Here is a 22,814-nt window from a genome sequence, read left to right as displayed (position 1 = left end):
CAAACAGGCACTAGTTAAACTCCTGAGGTAGAGACCTCAGTGTCACTGTCTTTTTAGTTAGACTTCTTTCCTCCAGTTCTCTTCTCTCTGTCTGTCCTCTGCCCAGTGCTGTCTATAGTTGCACCTGTGGAACGTTGGTAGTCTCGCATGGAATCCCGACATTAATCTCAGTCTGATGACTTCCCCAGGACTCACTCGTGCGCACTCATTTTTATCATCCCTTCTTTCTCCAGCTTCCCCTCTCTTCACTCTCGCTCTTTCTCCACCCTCCTCCAACTCTCTCTTTCTCTCACACACACACATTTGATTCAGATTCTGATTCTAGGCGCTTAAGAATTCACCCCCTGATTTATCAACACTTACTGTAACAGTAAGAGACGCTATATATATGCCCAAAAAAAGTATATTTTCTTCACAGCAGTACATTTGAGTATTGTCTTTATTGGTGTCTGGTTCTGAATTACAGTTACAGGTTTCATATTTGTGATTACAGTTACAATACAGAAAAGACCACACAGTTTGATACACAGACAGATGTGAAAGATACACAGACCACACCAAACAGTACACCACACAGATACATGCACAAAGATAGAGATTGAAATAAGCATGCATAGAAACACACAACCAATCACGACAGCCTCCTTTTTCGAACTTGACCTGCCACACCCAAAGTCTTTAAACGTTACAAAATATTACATAATATTACCATTTTAAAATTGAGTTTAATCATTTTGTACTTAAACCTTTTTACTCCTAGATGAGTGATGGTTTGGCCACCTCCCATGCTCTTGTTATGTCCGTCTGATAGGCTAGGTGTCTTAATTGACACAGGGTCCTGCCAATCACAGGCTGGTGCACTATGTTCTGATCTCCTTGGCCTATGGAGCATGCTCACCAACCGCGGGGATAACGGGGGTAGAGTCCATCATAGTGGAACTCACGCCACTGCTCTGTCTTCTCCCGTGTCCTCTCATCCTGCTCTGTGGATGGAGAGAGGAGGAGAAGGGAAAGGAAAGAGGGTTGAGTTTTTGTTTTGTTTGTGGCAACCTGCAGTGTAGAACGCGGAGGACTAAGAAAGTGTATTTCTGTCCTTCGTGTGAAACACTTCGGTTGACTTATGTGGGAGAATTTCCAGAAACACAATAGGCACGAGAACTACCACAAGCCCAACACAGACGTGTGGTCAAAGTGTTCAGTGCAGCACACTGTGTGATTACTTTGATTAGACTGCAGATAAATCAAGCTGTGGCGTTTACCACTAAGAGATATAAGGGTCTGAGTTTAACCAAATGGGCACTTATGGTTTTAAACCTCATCTTTGGAACAGAGTTAGTCGGTCTTACCATCGCGCTCCTCCTCCACATAGTTCTCAAACTCGTTCCTCTGTTCGTCATAGTACTCCCTCCTCCTCTCATCAGCTGACAGCCTTACCCTCTGCTCAGCTACGGAGGGAGGGAGGGAGGAGGGGGAAAAGAGAGGGAAACAAGGAGAGATGGAAGAAGGTGTTATGGTTAGTGAGGTAGAGTGAGATGTGTTGTCTTAGTTACGTCATGAACCTCGAAGATGTTTGGCGCCAAACTTCCAACCTGTCCTCACCTCACACTTTCCTTATGTCACACACTGCAGGCAGTCTAACTCTCACTATCTTTATATACGCACGGCACGCACGCACGCACACACACACAGAGAGAGGCCGGTGCTGTATACATTGGACACTAGCCCTCACTGGGGTACTCATAGAAGTTTTAAGGTAACATCACAACATTTTGAGTACACACACAACAAGAACACACATACACTGAATAGTAGATTGTTTTCTTACAAAACGGTTCGGTGGAATGAGGCTTTGCGGAAAGGAAACTTTCTCAGGTACTAGACTTACTGGTTGGGTTTGCTATCTCTCTCTCTCTGTCTGATTCAATTAAATTCAAAGGGATTTATTGACATGGTAAACATATGATTACATTGCCAAAGAAAGTTTAAAAAAACAATAAAAAATGAACACTAAACATTACATTCACAATTTTCAAAGGTATAGACACATTTCAAATGTCAAATTATGGCTATGTACAGTGTTATAATGATGTGAAAATAGGGAACATAAATAAACATTAATATGGGTTGTATTTACAATGGTGTTTATTCTTCACTCGTTGCCCTTTTCTTGTGGCAAACAGGTCACAAATCTCTCTTTTTCTCCCTCTCTCTGTCTCTCTGTCGTCGTGGCTGCAGACCTGCTCACGTGTCTTACTGTAACCCAATGACCAAGTTAACAGACCGTTCCATTATCCTCCTCAGGTTTCTTCTCTTTCTTTTCTCTCTCTCAGTTCCTCTTGTTGTCTCTCTCACTCTGCACTATAATGGTTAATTGGTCCACACATTCCTGTCTCAGCTCCTGCAGTGCCTTCCCTGCTACCTGCGCATCACTCCCCTAACACGGTCACAACAAAGTCGTATACACACATACACACACATTCATGCATGCACACACACACTTCTCCCCCTTCTCTCTCGTGCACACCCAGCGCCTCAGTGACTGGCTGGCAGGCGAAATAAACAGTATTTTGTAACTAAAACTTTCCAGGAATGTGGGCTTGTTTTCTCTGACCGGTGGCCCAGAGAGATCCACTGACAGGGAGCTGGAGCAGACGACAGCCTATCTGTCTCTGGGACTGGCTGAGAGGGACAGAGAGGGAGAGAGGCTGCTCCATACTACCCTGTGACTCCTTTTGCTGCCTCTGTGTGTGTGTGTGTGTGTGTGTGTGTGTGTGTGTGTGTGTGTGTGTGTGTGTGTGTGTGTGTGTGTGTGTGTGTGTGTGTGTGTGTGTGTGTGTGTGTGTGTGTGTGTGAAACAGATGGCTTCAAATGCTTTTAAGCTTTTGGAGCAGCTGCTAGCGATTCACCTGTGGGAGATTTGGAGTCTTTAGTCTGCCCTCAGAGTTCACAGCCATGACCTCAAACCACACCACCCAACATTTTAATCCACAGACCATCAAATTAATAGACTTTGAGTACACACACACCACCAGCCTCTACAGAGTTCTGCAAACCTCCCAAAACAAACTGTCCACAATGGCACCAGCAACTTCAACCACATGCAAACACTACCATCATAAACCCGCATGCCCCCTGTCCTGCCCCTGCCCTGGCTCCATGGTAACGCCCCATAGTGATGGTAAACAGCCTCACCGAGGACCTCCGCCTCATGTTTGGCCGAGCGCCGACTACGCTTTTTGAAGAAGTTTGCTGCATCCGCCTCGGGCATGAAGACTCGCCGCGCTGACCCTGGGGGCAGAGGGTATCAGGTAAGGGTCAAAGAGGGCCATTGGGGTTACTCAGGTTGGGGAGGGGGAATGGAACATATGACACTCACCTTTGGGCTCTGCAGCTTTTCCCTCTCTTCCATCTGTCACCGATGCACTCCGCACCCCGGTGGAGACTGGGAAAGACAGAGAGAGTTTTTTGTCAATTTTACACTTGAGCTAGGCCTCTTTCTAGAAATTCTGCACATGCACCTTTCAGAAAAGGTCTGAAAACATCAAACCTTCGCCATATTTTTTTTTTTAGTCACCCTCCACCTCCTCTACCACACCCTTCTTTGACCCCCCCCCACCCCCCAGCATGTCAACCCCCTATCGTGGTACTTACGTGTGAGGATGAGGAGGGTGGCGAGCAGAGAAAGAAAGACCAGATGAGTCCAGGACATGATGAAGAATACAGTGAATCAGCGCTGCGAACAGTCAAGTTATGAACTGAGAGAGAGGGGGAGAGGTGAGGGAGGTAGAGGGGAGGGATGGAGAGAGTGGGTGTGAATGGAAAGAGAGGGAGTTTTGGGGGAGGGGGACAGCTGGAATTTCATTCGCCCAGAGGAGGGGTGAGGAGGGGGGCATGAAACATAACCTGAGGCAGAATCTGTGTTGTCGTTACTGAGAGACACTTAAGAACACACAAGAAAAATCTGCAGAGTGCAATGAGTTCGAGGCACTCTAAGGATCATTTGAACTTCCAAACAAAATGTTTCACGCAGAAGAGAGGGATGAAGGAGAGATAGGAGAGAAGGATGAGAGAGTGGGAAGTATAGGAGAAGGAGAGAGCGAGTGAGAAGGAGCAGAGGCAGAGATTGACGTTCATTACACCTCACAAATCATAAGGGTGTCACTGATCTAAGTCACGGTATAAGAGCCACACACAGCGCAGGGAGTTGAGGAGGATAGTGTGTGTGTGTGGATAGTGTGTGTGTGTGGTCTGCTCCGGGTTACTGATCTGAGGTCAGTTCAGGCCAATGAGGACACATCTTTCATCACTGTCCAATCAGTGACTAGGGTCTCGCTGGAGATGTCAAAGCTGCTTTTGTATCCGTCAGTTTGTACGTGTGAAGATGTAGTGTGTGTTTTGTGTTTTCAACTCTGATGTTTTCGCTGCTTGGAAGACTTGTAGACCAGGAGACTCTTAATGAGGAGATGCAGATGGGGATTAAAATGTGTTTGCCTGTGTGTTAACTTACTGTGTGTGTCCATCTGTTGTATTGTGTGCGTAGATGCATATGTTTTTCCCCTGAGGAGAAGCAGGTGTGTGTGTTTCGTGTTGATGCATGCCAGCCTTGCCAGGCCTGGGCATATGCAAAGCAGCAGAGCCCATTCGCCACTCTGGTATGGATGATCTCAGTACTCTGCATTGCCCCGACGGGCACAGCTCTCATAAGTCACAAACAATGTGCTATACCCTCCACAGGAGGTTGGTGGCACCTTAAATGGGGAGGACGGGCACGTAGAAATGGCTGGAGCAGAATATGTGGAATGGTATTGAATACATCGAGCACATGGTTTCTATATGTTTGATGACATTCCATATGCTCCGTTCCAGACATCATTATGAGCCGTCCTCCCCTTAGCAGCCTCCACTGACATTACCCTCATATGAACTCCCACAACTTATTCACACACAAATGGTAAGTCTGAAAAATTATCACTGTAATTCCACCATCAGTTATTGCAGTTCCTTCCCTGTCAACTTGTTTATGGTCTACTTTCCTTTCCTTTTCATACCTGGTTTATGACCTTTCACCCCAGGTGTGTAATGGTGTGTGACCCTTGCAGTGAGTGTGTTGCATAGGAGAAGGTGAGTGTTTTTGTTGTACCTCTCTCACACACACACACACACAGGTATGATTGGCAAGCAGGCAAACTAAATGTGCTATCGTGAGAATGATTGTTGAGATATCTCCACTTAATTACGAAATAGATTCACTGCTGCTATCAAAGTTCTTCCTCCTCCCCTTCTTCCTCCTCTCTCTCCTCCTCCTTTCCCCTGTCCTCCTCCTCTTCTCTCCTCTCCTCCTCCTCCTCTTCTCTCCTCCTCTCATCCTTCCCTTCCTCTTCCTCCTCCCCTCCCTCTCCTCCTCCTCATCCTTTCCCTGTCCTTCTCTTCTCTTCTCTCCTCCTACACTTCTATCCCCCTCTTCCTCACCCTTCCCCTGACTTTCTTCCCTTCTCTCCTCCTGCTCCTCCTCCTCCACACCCTCCTCCTGTCCTCTCATCTTCCTCCTTCTCCCCTTCCTCTTCCTCTCCTCCTCCTCATGTCCTCCTCTCATCTTCCTCCTCTTCTCTCCTCTCCTGCCCCTCCTCCTCTCCAACAAGTGTTACATTACATGCGTCAAGGACGTCAGACAGTGTTATCCAAGTGCTTTGAAATGTGTATGTCCCATATATGTGAGAGCTTAGAAGGCTTAGCTTACATGTCTCTTCTATGTTTTTTTTATATAATACATGCAACATTTCTGTTGTCTAAATGTTAACCACCCATAGAAGTCAGATGTTGCAATAATCTTCTATGAATCTTGTTAGTGTATTTGCTGCCATATGTATTACTGACAAGTTCCAGGTAGAACAGATAAGAATCTCGTTAAATTCTTCTATATCTTTTCCATGTGGGGAAATGGTGATGCAGCCAGTCAAGATGCTCTCAATGGTGCAGTTGTATAACCTTTTGGGGATCTGAGGGCCAAATCTTTTCAGCCTCCTGAGGGGGAAGAGCTGAATAACTTTTTACTGTTTCACAATCAAGCTTCAAGGTGAAGTTCAGCTTTTTTCCCTTCTTTCCTCTAAAAGGAATCTACCTTCAGTATCTATGTAGCCACAATAATGACAAACAGCCAGACCACCTCCACAAATACTGCAAAAGGCATCATGCAGTTTACTAACGGAGTAACTCGAGGACCCCACCTTGAGGACTGTTTATGCATTTACATAAACACATGCAGGTGTCTATGCACTGGAAAAATCAAGAAGAGCTCTCTTTAAGATTCTCTCAGTAGGAAACTGGGCAGAGGAGTCTGTCCTTGGCTTCTGTTTTTCTGAGTGAATGAGTGCTTTAGAGACCTGTGTGTGTGTGTGTGTGTGTGTGTGTGTGTGTGTGTGTGTGTGTGTGTGTGTGTGTGTGTGTGTGATCATGAAAAGAGTATGAGGTTTGTGTGTATTGATTTTGACACTGAATTACATGTGTAGGGTTGGTGGGATTTCATGTATGATGTCTGTGATTAACTGGTAGACTTAAGGGTTTCCCCTTTACTCTGAATGGAATGGCTGTTCTCCTTTCCATGACACATAGACGCGCATGGCACGGCACACACGCAGCCCTTAGGTGTTTTCTTTGGTTCCACAGGAGAGGTACCAGCCCTAGTCAGGAAACATCTCAGCCTCCGTTTGAAAACACAGGGGACAGCCTCACATACAGAAACTCTCTTTCCTTCACACATACGTAGATCCTATCACTTGCCTGGTATCCAGACTGGTGCTGTATATGGGAATTGGACTTGGATGCTATCCATCTTAATTGCAATGCTCTTTCTCTGTCTTTAAATTGTCCTTTTTGTCCCATCCCCCAACCCTGACCCCCCCACTATTCTAAGAACTCTACCTCCCCCCAACACTGTGTCTGGATCTGGGACAAGGTGGGACACTGGGATTGTACGTGTCTCCACGGTGATGGAGATTTCACAGAGCTTTAGCCGCTGAATATTCATGAGGCCTGGGGCTGGGGGGAGGAGCTGGCTGGGAGTGTGTCTGAAAAGCAGATTGGGTCGAGGGGGAAGGGGAAGGTTTAGGTAAAACACATCAGATTTAGGGGATCAAGAATGGTCTCCGAGGTGGTGTGTGTGTGTCTGGGATGTGGCACAAAGGAGTGAGGAAACCAAAAGAGTATCTCACCATCCTCACTAGAAATCCAAGGAACAGACGATAAAGCGAGTGAAGCAATTGATTCTGAGTCTGTTTATTGTCAGTTACATCGACAATAATGAAAGGAAATCACATAAACTAATTTTCAAACCATTCTTAAACATAAGTACTCATTACAAACTCATTAAAAGCAGCATAGATTTGATTGTTAAAGCGGTGATGTAAAATACAACTAGGATTCTGTTATATTGAGGCATCAAGGTTACTGGTATTTCATGGTGGACTGGTCTACAAAGCAACACCCTGAGTACCTGGTTTCCAAAGTGTACTAAAACACACTCATATTCATAACAGCAATAGCCTGCTATTCACCTTCATCCACTCATCTCTCTCATACACACTCTCTTTCTCCCAGTCTCTCTTTCTCCCAGTCTCTCTCTCTCTCTCTCTCTCTCTCTCTCTCTCTCTCTCTCTCTCTCTCTCTCTCTCTCTCTCTCTCTCTCTCTCTCTCTCTCTCTCTCTCTCTCTCTCTCTCTCTCTCTCTCTCTCTCTCTCTCTCTCTCTCTCTCTCTCTCTCTCTCTCTCTCTCTCTCTCTCTCTCTCTCTCTCTCTCTCTCTCTCTCTCTCTCTCTCTCTCTCTCTCTCTCTCTCTCTCTCTCTCTCTCTCTCTCTCTCTCTCTCTCTCTCTCTCTCTCTCTCTCTCTCTCTCTCTCTCTCTCTCTCTCTCTCTCTCTCTCTCTCTCTCTCTCCCAGTCCAGTCCACCACCACACAGTAAGTACTTTCTTGTTAGGCAGAAGATGATTACTTCAATCAATGTTTAACTGTGCAATTAACATCCATTTAGTTTAATATGTTGAACACACCAAGAAAACATCCCTGACTGGACTCTTGGACACTCTCTCTCGCCCAATGAATAAATTACTCCCGTCACTGAGACTCAGTTTATTGGCTGGTGGATTTGTCAACTTTTTTCAATCTCCTTTGATTGGTAGGTTGTTAGTGGTGAGTGACCGTCACACTGCAGTGGGCGGGCTCTCTCACAGATTGGTCCTATCCCCTTGCACCAGATGGCCTCTTACAGCCCAGGTATCCTATAACACACGCAACAGACAGTGTTAGACACAGCACACTGTTACACACATTTATTAACAATGTGTTTGATGTATACTGAATCACTCCTGCAAAGATGTGATGTACCTCACATGTGACGTCATCAACAGCATATTTCCTTGCTGCGATCTTGTACACCTCCCACCCTATGTTCTCCTGGGTGGTTCCCCTCACGTCAATGTAGTAGCAGTTAGCTCCGGCATAGTGGCAGGAGATGGCCAACACCCACACAGGGAGCCGTTCTGGCGGTGAACCTTCTCCATGGCGGTGCAGGAACACACAATACGGTCCGCCGGACAGAATGGAAAATAATGCAGGTCCTGGTGCATGGGGTGGCGAGATGTCTTATTACCTGAGATAGATCACACACACAAATAAACATACATTAAATAGACAGGCTCCCTGTTTTCACTCTCTAGAAGGTGTGTCTATGTGTGTCTTTCTGGATAAGGGTCAGTGTTAGGGGTTGAGGGTCAGGGGTTAGAGGTTAGACCTGTGTCTGGAGGCTTGTTGACCAGCATGGTGTGCATGGCCATGATGTTGGACCAGTGAAACACTCCACATAATAGTGCTCAGATGGTGCCTGAAGAAATGGTAACCATTTTACGGGCGCCTAACCAATTGTGCTATTATGTGTTTTTTTTCGTGCTATTTGTAACTTATTTTGTACATAATGTTTCTGCCACCGTATCTTATGGCAAAAAGAGCTTCTGGATATCAGGACAGCGATCACTCACCTTGGATTAGCCAAAGATGTTTTCTTCAAAAAGCAGGACGCACAGGATGTACTTCAGACACCCGACAAGGCCAATATCCCCGTCATTGACAGGAGAAAGAGACGCAGGTATAGAGAACACAGGGCGGGGTGCCTTGCAAGGATCCGCCGACAGCGAGTGGGAAATCTGCCCTTACAATATTACTTTCCAACGTACAATCATTGGACAATAAATTAGACAAGGTACAATCACAAATATCCAACCAACGGGGCATCAAAAACTGTGATATCTTATGTTTCACTGAATCGTGGCTGAATGACGACATGGATAACATTCAGCTGGCGTGATATACGCTGCACCGGCTAGATAGAACAGCACACTACGGTAAGACGAGGGGGAGCAGTCTGTGTATATTTGTAAACAACAGCTGGTGCACGAAATTTGAGGAAGTCTCTAGATTTTGCTCGACTGAAGTAGAGTATCTCATGATAAGCTGTAGACCACACTATTTGCCAAGAGAGTTTTCATCTATATTTCGTGGCTGTTTATTTACCACCACAGACGGATGCTGGCACTAAGACCACACTCAGTCAGCTGTATAAGGAAACAGGAAAATGCCCACCCAGAGGTGGCACTCCTATTGGCCGTGGACTTTAATGCAGGAAAACTGAAATCCGTCTTACCTAATTTCTATCAGCATGTTAAATATGCAACCAGAGGGAAAAAACTCTAGACCACCTTTACACCACACACAGAGACGCATACAAAGCTCTCCCTCGCCCCCCATTTGGCAAATCTGACCAAAATTCCATCCTCCTGATTCCTGCTTACAAGCAAAAACTAAAGCAGGAAGCACAAGTGACTCGGTCAATAAAGAAGTGGTCAGATGACGCAGATGCTAAGCTACGGGACTGTTTTGCTAGCACAGACTGGAATATGTTCCGGGATTCTTCCGATGGCATTGAGGAGTACACCACATCAGTCACTGGCTTCATCAATAAGTGCATCGATGACTTCATCCCCACAGTGACTGTACGTACATACCCCAACCAGAAGCCATGGATTACAGGCAACATCCTCACTGAGCTAAAGGTTAGAGCTGCCGCCTTCAAGGAGCGGGACTCTAACCCGGACGCTTATAAGAAATCCTGCTATGCCCAGGTCAGAGACCTGTCCGGGTGTGCCAGAATTACAACCTATCCCTCAACGTAATCAAGACAAAGGAGATGATTGTGGACTACAGGAAAAGGAGGACCGAGCACGCCCCCATTCTCATCGACGGGGCTGTAGTGGAGCAGGTTAAGAGCTTCAAGTTCCTTGGCGTCCACATCACCAACAAACTAGAATGGTCCAAACACACCAACACAGTCGTGAAGAGGGCACGACAAAGCCTATTCCCCCTCAGGAAACAAAAAATATTTGGCATGGGTCCTGAGATCCTCAACAGGTTCTACAGCTGCAACATCGAGAGCATCCTGACTGGTTGCATCACTGCCTGGTATGGCAACTGCTCAGCCTTTGACCGCAAGGCACTACAGAGGGTAGTGCGTACGGCCCAGAACATCACTGGGGCTAAGCTGCCTGCCATCCAGGACCTCTATACCAGGCGGTGTCAGAGGAAGGCCCTCAAAATTGTCAAAGACTCCAGCCACCCCAGTCATAGACTGTTCTCTCTGCTACCACATGACAAGGGGTACCGAAGCGTCAAGTCTAGGACCAAAAGGCTTCTCAACAGCTTTTACCTCCAAGCCATAAGACTCCTGAACAGCTAATCAAATGGCTACCCGGACTATGCATTGTGTCCATCCAACCCCTCTTTTACCCTGCTGCTACTCTCTGTTTATCGTCTATGCATAGTCACTTTAACTAATCCTACATGTACATATTACCTCAAATAGCCCGACTAACAGGTGCACCGGCACATTGACTCTGTACCGGTACCACCTGTATATAGCCTCACTCCCGTTATTTTTTTACAGATTTTATTTTCGTATCTTTTGTTTACCTAATACCTATTTTTTACTTAAAAACTGCACTGTTGCTTAAATGGCTGCATCCCGCTACCGGGATCGATATGACAGCAGCCAGTGAAAGTGCAGGGCGCCAAATTCAAACAACAGAAATCTCATAATTAAAATTCCTCAAACATACATGTGTCTTATATCATTTTAAAGGTAATCTTGTTGTTAATCCCACCAAAGTGTCCGATTTCAAATATGCTTTTCAGCGAAAGTACTACAAACGATTATGTTAGGTCACCACCAAACCACAATAAGCACAGCCATTTTTCCAGCGAAAGATAGCTTTCACAAAAAGCAGAAATAGAGATAAAATTAATCACTAACCTTTGATTATCTTCATCAGATGACACTCATAGGACTTCATGTTACACAATACATGCATGTTTTGTTTGATAAAGTTCATATTTATAACAAAAAATCAGAGTTTACATTGGCGCGTTACATTCACTAGTTCCAAAAACATCAAGTGATTTTGTATAGCCACATCGTTTCAACAGAAATACTCATCATACATGTAGATGATAATACAAGTTATACACATGGAATTATAGATATACCTCTCCTTAATGCAACCGCTGTGTCAGATTTCAAAAAAACTTTATGGAAAAAGAAAATCATGCAATAATCTGAGACGGAGCTCAGAACAATAGCCAAATTAGCCGCCATGTTGGGGTTAACAGAAACCAGAAAATACATGATAAATGTTTCCTTACCTTTGATGAACTTCATCAGAATGCAGTCCTAGGAATCCCAGGTCCACAATAAATGCTTGATTTGTTCGATAATGTCCGTTATTTATGTCCAATTAGCTACTTTGGTTAGCGCGTTAGCGGTAAACAATTCCAAAGTCACAAAGCGCATCCACTATAACGTGACGAAATGTCCAAAAGTTCCGTAACAGTCAGTAGAAACATGTCAAACGATGTACTGAATCAATCTTTAGAATGTTGTTAACATACATCTTGAATAACGTTCCAACCGGAGAATTAGATTGACTTCAGAAGAGCAGTGGAACGGAGGTCCTCCTCATGTGAAGGCGCATGGTGAAAGCATGGTCAGCTCGTGGCAGTGATTACTCATTCCTGTCTCCTTCGGCCCCCCTTCACATTAGAGTCATCAGACAAAGTTCTATTGACTGTTGACATCTAGTGGAAGCCGTAGGAAGTGAAAACTCATCAATATCTCGCTGTAATTTCAATGAGAGCTTGGTTGAAAATCTGCCACCTCAGAAACAATTCAAACAGGAAGTGGAACTTCTCAGGTTTTTGCCTGCCATATGAGTTCTGTTATACTCACAGACATAATTCAAACAGTTTTAGAAACTTCAGAGTGTTTTCTATCCAATACGAATAATAATATGCATATATTAGCAACTGGGACTGAGGAGCAGGCAGTTTACTATGGGCACCTCTGTGCACCTTTCATCCAAGCTACTCAATACTGCCCCTGCAGCCATAAGAAGTTTTAAGGGCTTGTATTCTGTGCACGTGACAAATAAACTTTGATTTGATTTGAATTCAGGATCTGAGAAAGACAAAGACAAGTGAAATAATAAAAACTAGATGTGGGAAAAAAAAGGAAAAAAAGGAAATGAAAGACTGTACAAAGAACGTGTGTGTTCTGAGCTTGTGTGTGTGTGTGTGAATGAATGCGTCCCTGTCAGCCTAGCCTGATCACTAGAAATAGACTTCGAATTTCAGACGTTTCAAAAGGTCCTAAGAACATATGCATGCCTCCCTCGGCGCTCACCAAAAAAAATAAAAACAATTGCCCGGCACGAACTTGTGATGCTCGGAGAGAAAGAGCGCTGCTCAGACCACTGCACTGTGGCAGTTCCCAATGCTCTAGCAAGCCGCAATGAATAATTAATCCAACAAAAATAGCTGTTAATCCAAAAGATGTCGAATTTCGAAGGGAAACTATGATGCAGTCCGCGTGCGTGGGTCTAGGTGTGTGTGTGTGTGTCCATGCAGTGTGTGTACCTGAGGCAGGCTACAGTAGAGGAATAACTCAGGCTCTTCCTGGAAGTCCTGCAGCTTGGAGATGGCCTTCTGGTCAGGGACGAACTCTGACTTGGCGATGGACACGTCCCTCATCACCACCAGCCCCGGGACCTGCACCTCCCGACGGAATATCCGCTCAAACGTCGCCCTGCCACACACACACACACACACAAACTCAGTCCTTGTTCAGTGTAGCATCACTAATTAAGCCCAGCTGGTAAAGCCATGTGTCTCTGGCACAGAGGAGCAGTGTTCTAGTGTTCTGCTGGTGAACCATGCTGCATGTGGGGTCAAAGACAGGGGACATATTGAAGCGCTGGTGGAGACAGTCAAGTGAAGTGATCTTCAGGCATTTTTCTCTTCTGTGGTCTTTTTCTACTTTTATCATTGAGCATTCTACGTTAGACGCCTGTTTTTTGTTTATCTAGTGTTGTCCTTTCAATCACATCTGAGATCTTTCTGTTGTCTCTCTCATGGTGTTGTGGTCTTACCTGAATCTGTCAATGTGCTCCCCAGACACCAGGCCCTTGATAAGGAGGAAGCCATCCTCCTCATAGGAGATTCTCTGCTCAGTGCTCAGCAGATCATTGTCAAAGAAATACCTGGATACAGCAAGTGAATGGCAGTGTGATAAACGCTTATTAGACTCATGTGTTTAGATACAGAGTGATGGGAACGCAATGTTGAATTAACTACTGAGATGATCGCAGCATTGTGTCATGTGCACAGTAAGTAGAGCAAGGGTCAGTACCTGTTCTTTTAGACTGTCCTGATATAAGGCCATTGACATAGTCAAAAACAGCTCAAATAGGAGATTGATGTGTCACTCAGTGCTTGTGGTTGATAGTAGGCAATGTTTTGGCCAGAGGTAGATGCTTGCTTTATGCAATGAATTAAGGCCATATATGAGTTATTTCTTATAACAAAATTGTTATTTGTAGATATTACACATTTATGTAAGCTATGTTATACCGTTAATTATAACAACAAATTAAATTGTGAATAAGCTATAGCCTAATAGTTAGACTATACAAGCGGGCCTTTTACGCATTCAAAGGCATTATAAGATAATGTAGTCTTATATGGATAAATAAACACATTTATAGAAAATAAATACATTTTGCAATGTTATAGTTCCACTCCCAATGTTCAGTTCTGCTCTGAAAAAGCCTGACAATTACAGTAAAACAGTTGAAAAGGATACAACAAAAGAAGATGGTCGATCCAGATGATTCATGACCACTTTCAGTCTGTCTGCCGCTCGAGACATTTTGCAAGAATATATGTTTTATTCTGTATTCCTTTCAATGCACAGACAGTCATATGCCCACTGTTATGTAGCCCTATGCTGCCAGTGTAGGCCACTCTCCAACTAGGTCAAAGTTCACAAGTGAGAATGTCACGCCCTGATCTGTTTCACCTGTCTTTGTGCTTGTCTCCACCCCCCTCCAGGTGTCACCCATCTTCCCCATTATCCTCTGTGTATTTATACCTGTGCTCTCTGTTTGTCTGTTGCCAGTTTGTTTCGTTTGTAGAACCTTCCAGCGTTTCCCCTTGCTCCTGTCTTGCTTCCTGTTTTCTAGTTTTTCCCGGTTTTGACCCTTCTGCCTGCCCTGACCCTGAGCCTGCCTGCCGTCCTGCACCTTTGCCCCACTACTCTGAATTACCGACCTCTGCCTGACCTGACCTGACCCTGACCCTGAGCCTGCCTGCCATCCTGGACCTTTGCCCCTGTTGCTGTAATAAACATTGTTACTTCGACACGGTCTGCATCTGGGTCTTACCTTAAACCTGATAGAGAAGGACATTGACAGATGCGCACACACACACACACACACACGTTTGTTTTACTTTTCTTGTGGGGTAAAAACAATTGAGTCCCATTCAATATCCGATTTCCCCTTACATCTAACCCTTACTGTAACCCTAAAAACCCCCAAACCTAACCCTAATTGTAACCCCTTTGGTCCCCACAAGGATAGTAAAACCAAACCAAACCACACACACACACACACACACACACACACACACACACACACACACACACACACACAAACACACACACACACACACACACACTATTAATTGAATGGAAGCTTTCCCTCATTTCAGCCTGGCCTCGGAGCTCATTTAAGTCATGGTCAACAACAACAACAAACAAGGAAACAAATAATTGGACATAAAACATTAAATACCACTCCTCAATCCTGTCCGATGGCAACCATCCGCATATGCCCACAAGACATGAGAGAATAAAAGAAAACAGAGCATCTTTGTGGCAAACATTTACAAAACATGCAACAGATATAGTCTAATAACTGAATAAACTATAAGGGGACAGAGATCAACAGATATAGTCTAATAACTGAATAAACTATTAGGGGACACAGATCAACAGATATAGTCTAATAACTGAATAAACTATTAGGGGACAGAGATCAACAGATATAGTCTAATAACTGAATAAACAATTAGGGGACAGAGATCAACAGATATAGTCTAATAACTGAATAAACTATTAGGGGACAGAGATCAACAGATATAGTCTAATAACTGAATAAACTATTAGGGGACAGAGATCAACAGATATAGTCTAATAACTGAATAAACTATAAGGGGACAGAGATCAACAGACGCAGACTCAAGTGAGAATTCATTCCCTTAGCCTAAGTAGATCGATCCATGCATGCTTCCAAAATCAAAGGGCCCAATCCAATTCCAAGAGTTAATAAATGAATAGCAGGAGTGGAAAAAGTACACAATTGCCATACTTGAGTGAAAGTAAAGATACCTTAATAGAAAATGACTCAAGTAAAAGTGAAAGTCACCCAGGAAAATAGTACTTGAGTGAAAGTCTAAAAGTATTTTGTTTTAAATATACTTAAGTATCAAAAGTAAAAGTATAAACCAGATTGCAGCATTTTCTTGTATTTTTTATGTATGGATAGCCAAGGGTACACCAACACTCACTGAGACATAATTTAGAGAGGAAGCATGTGTGTTTAGTCCGCCAGATCAGAGGCAATAAGGATGACCAGGGATGTTTTCTTAATTAGTGCGTGAAAACAGACAATTTGACTGTCCTGCTAAGCATTCAAAATGAATACTTTTGGGTGTCAGGGAAAATGTATGGAGTAAAAAGTGTATTATTTTCTTTAGGAATGTAGTGAAGTAAACGTATAAATAGTCAAATATAAATAGTAAAGTAAAGTACAGTACAGATACCCCCAAACAGTACTCAAAAGTACTTAAAAGTAGTACTTAAAAGTATTTTTACCAAGTAGTTTGCACCACTGATTAATAGGCCTAGTTGTCAGGGAATGTCGGCTAAGATGTATCTATCTGTGTAGTAAGCCTCCTGCAGGAGGCGCTACAAAACTACTCATTGAATGAAGGGCCATATTGGTGCTGCTGGTATGCGGCCACCAATCGCATTCAGTTTATTTCCCCCGTCTCTCTCCATGTCAGCAGCAGCATAGGCGGAGGCGTCAGAATGTGGGCAGCCACAGTTTGCACCTCTACCGGTTCATCCACGGACACAATCCGTTCTCACTCCCTGCTCGTCATAGAAGTGAGCTTTCGGGAATCTGGTCTGTAATTTTTATCATTTGAACTTTGAAAACGGTGTTCATGTGAGAACATTATGTACGGAATAATGTGAGCAAGAGAAAAGCAAGACGTATTACGAACTGTTTTTTTACGGGTGGGTGGAAAGACGGGCATCCGGCCTCCGAGGAAGCGCCCATCGAGGTGTGGAAGTCAGGTAGAAACTACGTACATCGTTTTTGGTAAGTAGCCAAATGTTGTGGCTTCATGTAGGTTTACAAGCACACTATCCATCAGAATGGCTACTGCAATGCCGCTTTGAAAGGACTAGAAACAATGTTGCCAGCGCGCAATGTTGCGTCGCCACAAGGGTCTGGTTGAGTTGACCAACTATTTTGCTCGCTTGTCAAAATAGGACTAGCTACCGGACACCTACTAATAGGAGTTGTATTAACACAATTATATGTGTGGTTTAAATACCTTAGTGAGTGGTTACAATGGGCAATACCATTGCTGTTTATTTGCCTTCAGCCTATAGGCTAACTTACGCACCATTTGATTTTCAACACCATGTTGTCAACCCCTTTTAGGCTATAACCCAGGAAAATCGAAGCATGTAACGTTACATATAGTAGGTTATATTGAAAGTGCTGAGTATATGTAAATAGTCAATGCCTTGAGCCGTGCCAGTTAGATGCATGTCATCACATTTTATACACAGATTCCTTTCAGTGTTACACTGGCTTCGTTTGTTTTTGCCCAATTTGATGATGTTTTGCTGTAGCCTATCTGAACCGTTAAAATAACAATGTATTATTGTCCATAACAGGGGTCGCACATTGTACGTTTGTCAAATGTGCATATATGAAACTGATTGGCTACTGTGTACAATGTTATCAATGAATGTAAGGTTGTTAGGCCAATAGGTTACAATTCACAGCATATAGATGTCTGAAATAGGGTTACTGTAAGTGTGTAATAGTGAAGATGAGGAATTGGTTCCTTGGACCACAGTAATACCTGGCACACTCTAATCTCAGTCTAGCAGCACTTAGCTGTGACTGCCTCCTCAGGGAAACAATATCATGGTAGAATTGGTGGAACTGGATCAGTTCAGTCAGATTTCCCTCTGAAAACCATGCCACAAAGATACCAGGCAAGCAGACTGGCATTGGATACATCCCCCATTGATGTCATACCTTGTTAGTGTAGCTGGAAGAGGCCAACATAGAGAAGAATTGAGGTTACACATTATGTCCGTCTTTCCTATCCTATTGGCAGTTCCGAATTTCGACAGGTGTGTGGTTGTGATGATGCCCGTCCTCCTGTGCTCGTCTCATTGGAGCTGTGTCATTTCACCTCTGACCCCTGTGATGTTTTTCCAGTGGTGGTGTAGCCTACATGTCTGTTTGGAACAGCCCTTTACTGTGCTTCTGGAGCCAATATGGCCCTGGGCTGAAATATGCACCTGCCCCACCATCTATCCCCCCCAGTACTGCATGTGTCCGGAGTGTGTTTTTCATCCAACATAGGTGTGTGTGTGTCAAATCTTAGTAGTTGTCAGTTAGTTCTTGGCCAGAGGTATGTGTGTACATGTACTCAGGTTAGACCTAGCAGTTCCCTGCAGCTAGAATGACCCAGATCAGGAGTATGTAGCCAGGTTGTTCTATCTGTGTGAAACCAATCCCTCATGACAGGCTAATTATACTGGCCCAAACCCTCATTTTTCTGTCCCAACTCTCTCTAATCTGTCTCTAGTGCTACAGTGTAACCCTGCTGATAACACCATGCCACAATAACCTTGATATTGATCAGTCTCGGTGCTGGGAGGTGAAGTGCATGGAAGGATAACAGAGAAAGAATCAGATTATATACAGTTGTGACGGTGTACTGGTGCTCTGTGAATTTCCTCTGTCGTGACTCATGAAAGGGCTCACGCTCATCCTCTCAGGTCCGATTGGATATGATCATGTCAATTATTCATGGTAGATGCACAGAATATCGTGCTGTACAGTCTGTCTCTCTCGCTCTGTCTGTCTCTCTCGCTCTGTCTGTCTCTCTCGCTCTGTCTCTGTGTGTTTGTGTCAACTCCCCTCTCTCCTCCTTTGACACCAGACTCTAAGCCGGTGCCATCCTCTCTCTCCCTCTGTCTTTGGGAAGCTTCCTCTGTGAGTGTTCTTTTCATGGGACCCTCTGCTTACTATACCCACAGTGTCTGCCTGTCTGTCTGTCCGACAAATGTTTAATCCATATGTCTGTCTGCCTTCACATGCAAATCAGCAGATCAAGTCTGAGGGAGGGGAGAGGAGAGGAGATGAGGGGATGAAAAACAGAGGAGATGGTCCAGCAGTGTCTCAATTGTCATAGTTGAGTTAAAGTAAAGATACCTTAATAGAAAATGACTCAAGTGAAAGTCACCCAGTAAAATACTATTGGAGTAAAAGTCTAAAAGTATTTGGTTTTAAATATACTTAAGTATCAAATGTAAATGTATTTGCTAAAATATACTTAAGTATCAAAAGTAAAAGTACAAATAATAAAACATTCCTTATATTAAGCAAACCAGACGGCACAATTTATTTATTTTTTATTTATGGATAGCCAGGGTCACACTCCAACACTCAGACATCATTTAAAAACAAAGTGTTTGTGTTTAGTTATTCTGCCAGATCAGAGGCAGTCGGGATGACCTGGGATGTTCTCTTGATAAGTGTGCGAATTGGACCATTTCCTGACCTGCTAAGCATTCAAAATGTAACGAGTACTTTTGGGTGTCAGGGGAAATTGTATGGAGTAAAAAGTACAGCATTTTCTTTAGGAATGTAGTAAAGTAAAAGTTGTCAAACCCCCCCCCCCCCCCCAAAAAAAACTACTTAAGTATTACTTTTAAAGTATTTTTTACTTAAGTACTTTACACCACTGGGGTCCAGACTATTCTCCCTATATGAATGTGTTAAATCTGGTGGGTTGGGGGGTGGTGTTAACAGAGTAATGCCCACAATGACAGTACACACATTCGCAGTGCAGATGTGCTATAGTACCCAGTATGATGATAAAGTTCCTGTCTGCTATGGGAGGGGGGATATCTCACTCTGACAGGCTTACAGAGGATCATCCTAGGTAAGAACACACTGTTGCCATTGACAACAGAACCAGGCGCTATCTCTGTCTCGATTTCTGTCCGTCCCAACTTACGAGATCTCTCTCTCGCTCTCTCACTATCACATCAGGTTTTAATCTTGTGTTCTGTTACCGTGTCTTGAGGGAGCTCATTGATTCGGGACGAGGGATACAGCACACACACCGTGCCCACAGCCTGATCTGTACCTATCACTGAAGACATCGCCAACACCGTACTGAGGGATGAATAACTGCGTGGTTATGTATGCGTGCGGGGCGAGAGGGCAAGATATACATTTTCCACGACTTTATTCCTCTTTAGTCCTTGTGTGAATGTTCATGTGTGTGCCGGTGAGGCGTGCACGTCCCTACTCCTGCTCGTATGGTTATGTGTGGAGGAAGAGATGGATTGGGAAGGCAGGCTAACTCACACAGCCCTCTGCCTCCCCCTTCTCCCCTCCGTCTGGTCAGCCAAGGGTTAAACTGTTTGCCTGGACGTGTGGAATGTGACATCAGATTATCAATAGGGGCAATCAGATGCTTTCCCTCAGTTCCTGATTCATGAGAGGAGGACAGAGAAGAGAGGGAGGAGGAGGAGTGGATCCTGACGAAGCCCCCGTTTATTTGTCATCTGATGCCATGTGTCTTCGGGACATGGGCCGTTGTCATTGGGTGTATTTTGGGTCGCTTAGCATTTTTTTTTTTCCGGGGCAGTCTAATTGGAGGCTTGATAATGGGTGTAATTATTGCAGCCTGAGTGTGCCTCACTCTCACACAGACACAGTTAGAGTCTTAGAACAGAGGTAAAGGAATGTACAGACGGCTATAGAACTAGCCAGAGAACAGCATTCTGTAAGATGGAATACACCGAGGTGTTACTTCTAACACTTTATCATTGCTATTTTCCCAATTCCATAGTCATGTATATTGTCTATACTGCACATGACCAAGTATTGACAATACACCATTTAAAGTGTAGTGGAGCTCATTTGATGGGTGACCACGCCTGAAACTTAATGACTTATTGGCTATCTCCACTTACGTAGCAGCTGCCTGTGTCCACCCCCTGCTGTGTGTGTGTGTGTGACAACTGTTGACCAGCTCTTTTTCCCAGGCCTGCTTTAGAACATGGGTGACTGAATCAGCATAACTAGCGAGGAGAGGCGGAGGGACAGACACATATGCACACGTGCTGATTATAGAAGCTATGTCAGCCATGTATGGAATGTGGAAGAGGGGTGGGCTTGGGCGTTTGTTTGTATGGTGGGGATCTCGTTCTGTCTCTGTGTTGACCGTTTTAAAGTGAAACTGAGGAAGTTGTGGTGTGGACAGCTCAACTGTAAAAGACTTTCAGTATCGTTGATTAGTGGTATGATCTGATGACTAGTCGTGGTGTTTTAGCAATCTAGTCAGGGGTCGTCGCTGTCTCATTGTCTGGTGTACTGCTCTCCAAACGATTAGACTGTGCTTTCAAGGTGTGTTAGACACGCGCACACTTCCTTGGCCTGCTATGGCGACAGAGACGCAGCTTCCTTCCTGCTGGTCTATGGAGAGCGTTGAGATCATATATGCAGTAATCAGCCATTTTATATCAGCCTGCAATGTGTGTGTGTATATGTAGGGCAACGGTACAATACCAGTCTATTGTTATCTGGCTGTGATGTCATCTTATGTGAATGGCTCTGGACTAGAGTCAATGTACGTGGGCCTGTGTTCTGGTGGGAATGGGACGACGACGACTTCCACTGAGGGATACACTTTCTGTCCCTGAAAAGAGTTTGATGGAGGGAAGCCGCGGGGGGGGGGGGGGGGGGGGGGGGGGGGGGGGGGGGGTTCTGTAGACTATCCTAATGCCCTCCTGTCGTTGCCTGAAGAGGGGCATTGTGGGAACTGGAGCTGCCCTTTTGGAAGGAGCCCAGGGTCTGATTAACACCACCCCGGTACCATGCACAGACCAGCACTGTGTGTGAGCACTCACACATTCTGTCTTTGTTCTCTCTTTTTCTCCCTCCCTCCCTCCCTCCCTCCCTCCCTCCCGGGGAGACTGTCCCATCATGCGTTGCCCTGTGGGGGTTGGGACATTGGCTTGTAATCTGGAGATTAGAGTGTGGCATTGTCCGAGCAGCAGACAGACGGATTATTCACACACACACACACACACACACACACACACACACACACACACACACACACACACACACACACGAACAGTAGCACTCGTACACACACACACCACAAATACTGTACAGACACACACTTCACATACTGTACTCATACACACTCATAGGGAAATTCCCCGAAGTAGACACACGCACAACAGCACAGTGACTGTGTCTAATACAGCGTGATGGTGTCACGTTAGTCTTTCCTGTCTGCCATGTTGAAATAGTCATGGAGCTGTGATCTCCACACAGCGAACTCTATACGCCGGCACACAGAGTAACATGACTTCAGCTACCATAACAGAACAAACCCTACCTCGGGATGTAACTTCACATAGTGGGGGGGGCTAGCACACTGTTCTGACAGGCACATTGTTCACATTCCCTCACAGACCCTCATATCCCAACCCGCACAGTGACAGCACAGTGACAGCACAGTGACAGCACAGTGACAGCACAGTGACAGCACAGTGACAGCACAGTGACAGCAGAGTACAGTGTCTGTTGACTCTGGTTCACTAGTTCAGCTAACACTGTGGAGCTCTGGCGCTGTGGGAAGTCATGGGGACCTTGTTAGCAAACTGCCAAGAGGCTGACGGAAATAAATCTAGCCGAAGGAAAATTGACATCACAAAAAGGGTTTGTTCTGTTATGGTACAGTAGCTGGACTCATGTTACGTGTGTGTGTGCGTGTCGGACGCTGTATGTTGGTGCTGATAGTCTCAGGACTCTTTTGGAGGGTCTTGGGTGGCAGGATATGTGTGTGTTGAAGATGACACTTGTGCAGATAAATGATTAACCTTGTGAAGGCTTGGTCATCTTGACTGCAAGTGGGGTTAAGGTGGTATTGGGAGGAGGTAGTGAGCTAAGGGGAAATATGGCTGAGAGGCAGGGGATACTCTTGAATGGCTTCCTATCCTAGTCTCATTTCCTAGCCATTCTGCCTTCACAGCCAAA

The 22,814-nt window shown here is 44.8% G+C and overlaps 3 protein-coding genes across 3 annotated transcripts in view; 1 reads left to right on the top strand and 2 right to left on the bottom strand.

Annotated features, from left to right (window-relative positions):
- Positions 1–894: 894 nt before the first annotated feature.
- LOC120049142 (unique cartilage matrix-associated protein-like) lies at positions 895–3,709 on the bottom strand. Its single transcript, XM_038995373.1, has 5 exons — positions 3,652–3,709; positions 3,377–3,442; positions 3,193–3,288; positions 1,347–1,445; positions 895–983 (listed from the first exon to the last, which is right to left on the bottom strand). The coding sequence occupies exons 1-5, from the start codon at positions 3,707–3,709 to the stop codon at positions 895–897; spliced, it is 408 nt and encodes a 135-aa protein (XP_038851301.1).
- Positions 3,710–12,837: 9,128 nt separating this feature from the next.
- Positions 12,838–13,813, bottom strand: LOC120049141 (phytanoyl-CoA dioxygenase, peroxisomal-like). The gene is made up of 4 exons (XM_038995372.1): positions 13,781–13,813; positions 13,521–13,666; positions 13,009–13,177; positions 12,838–12,870 (listed from the first exon to the last, which is right to left on the bottom strand). Exons 1-4 carry the CDS (start codon positions 13,811–13,813, stop codon positions 12,838–12,840), a joined length of 381 nt encoding a protein of 126 aa, XP_038851300.1.
- Positions 13,814–16,508: 2,695 nt separating this feature from the next.
- LOC120050053 (cyclin-dependent kinase 17) overlaps positions 16,509–22,814 on the top strand; it is a 44,388-nt gene continuing 38,082 nt past the window's right edge. Inside the window, exon 1 of the mRNA XM_038996676.1 lies at positions 16,509–16,817. The gene's annotated coding sequence lies outside the window, so the exon portion shown is untranslated. The remainder of the gene's footprint in view (positions 16,818–22,814) is intronic.

Source organism: Salvelinus namaycush, chromosome 6 (genome assembly GCF_016432855.1).
Source record: "Salvelinus namaycush isolate Seneca chromosome 6, SaNama_1.0, whole genome shotgun sequence".
Taxonomy (NCBI): domain Eukaryota; kingdom Metazoa; phylum Chordata; class Actinopteri; order Salmoniformes; family Salmonidae; genus Salvelinus; species Salvelinus namaycush.
Note: the sequence above shows the minus strand (reverse complement) of the source record. Positions and strands in the feature narration are given on the sequence as shown.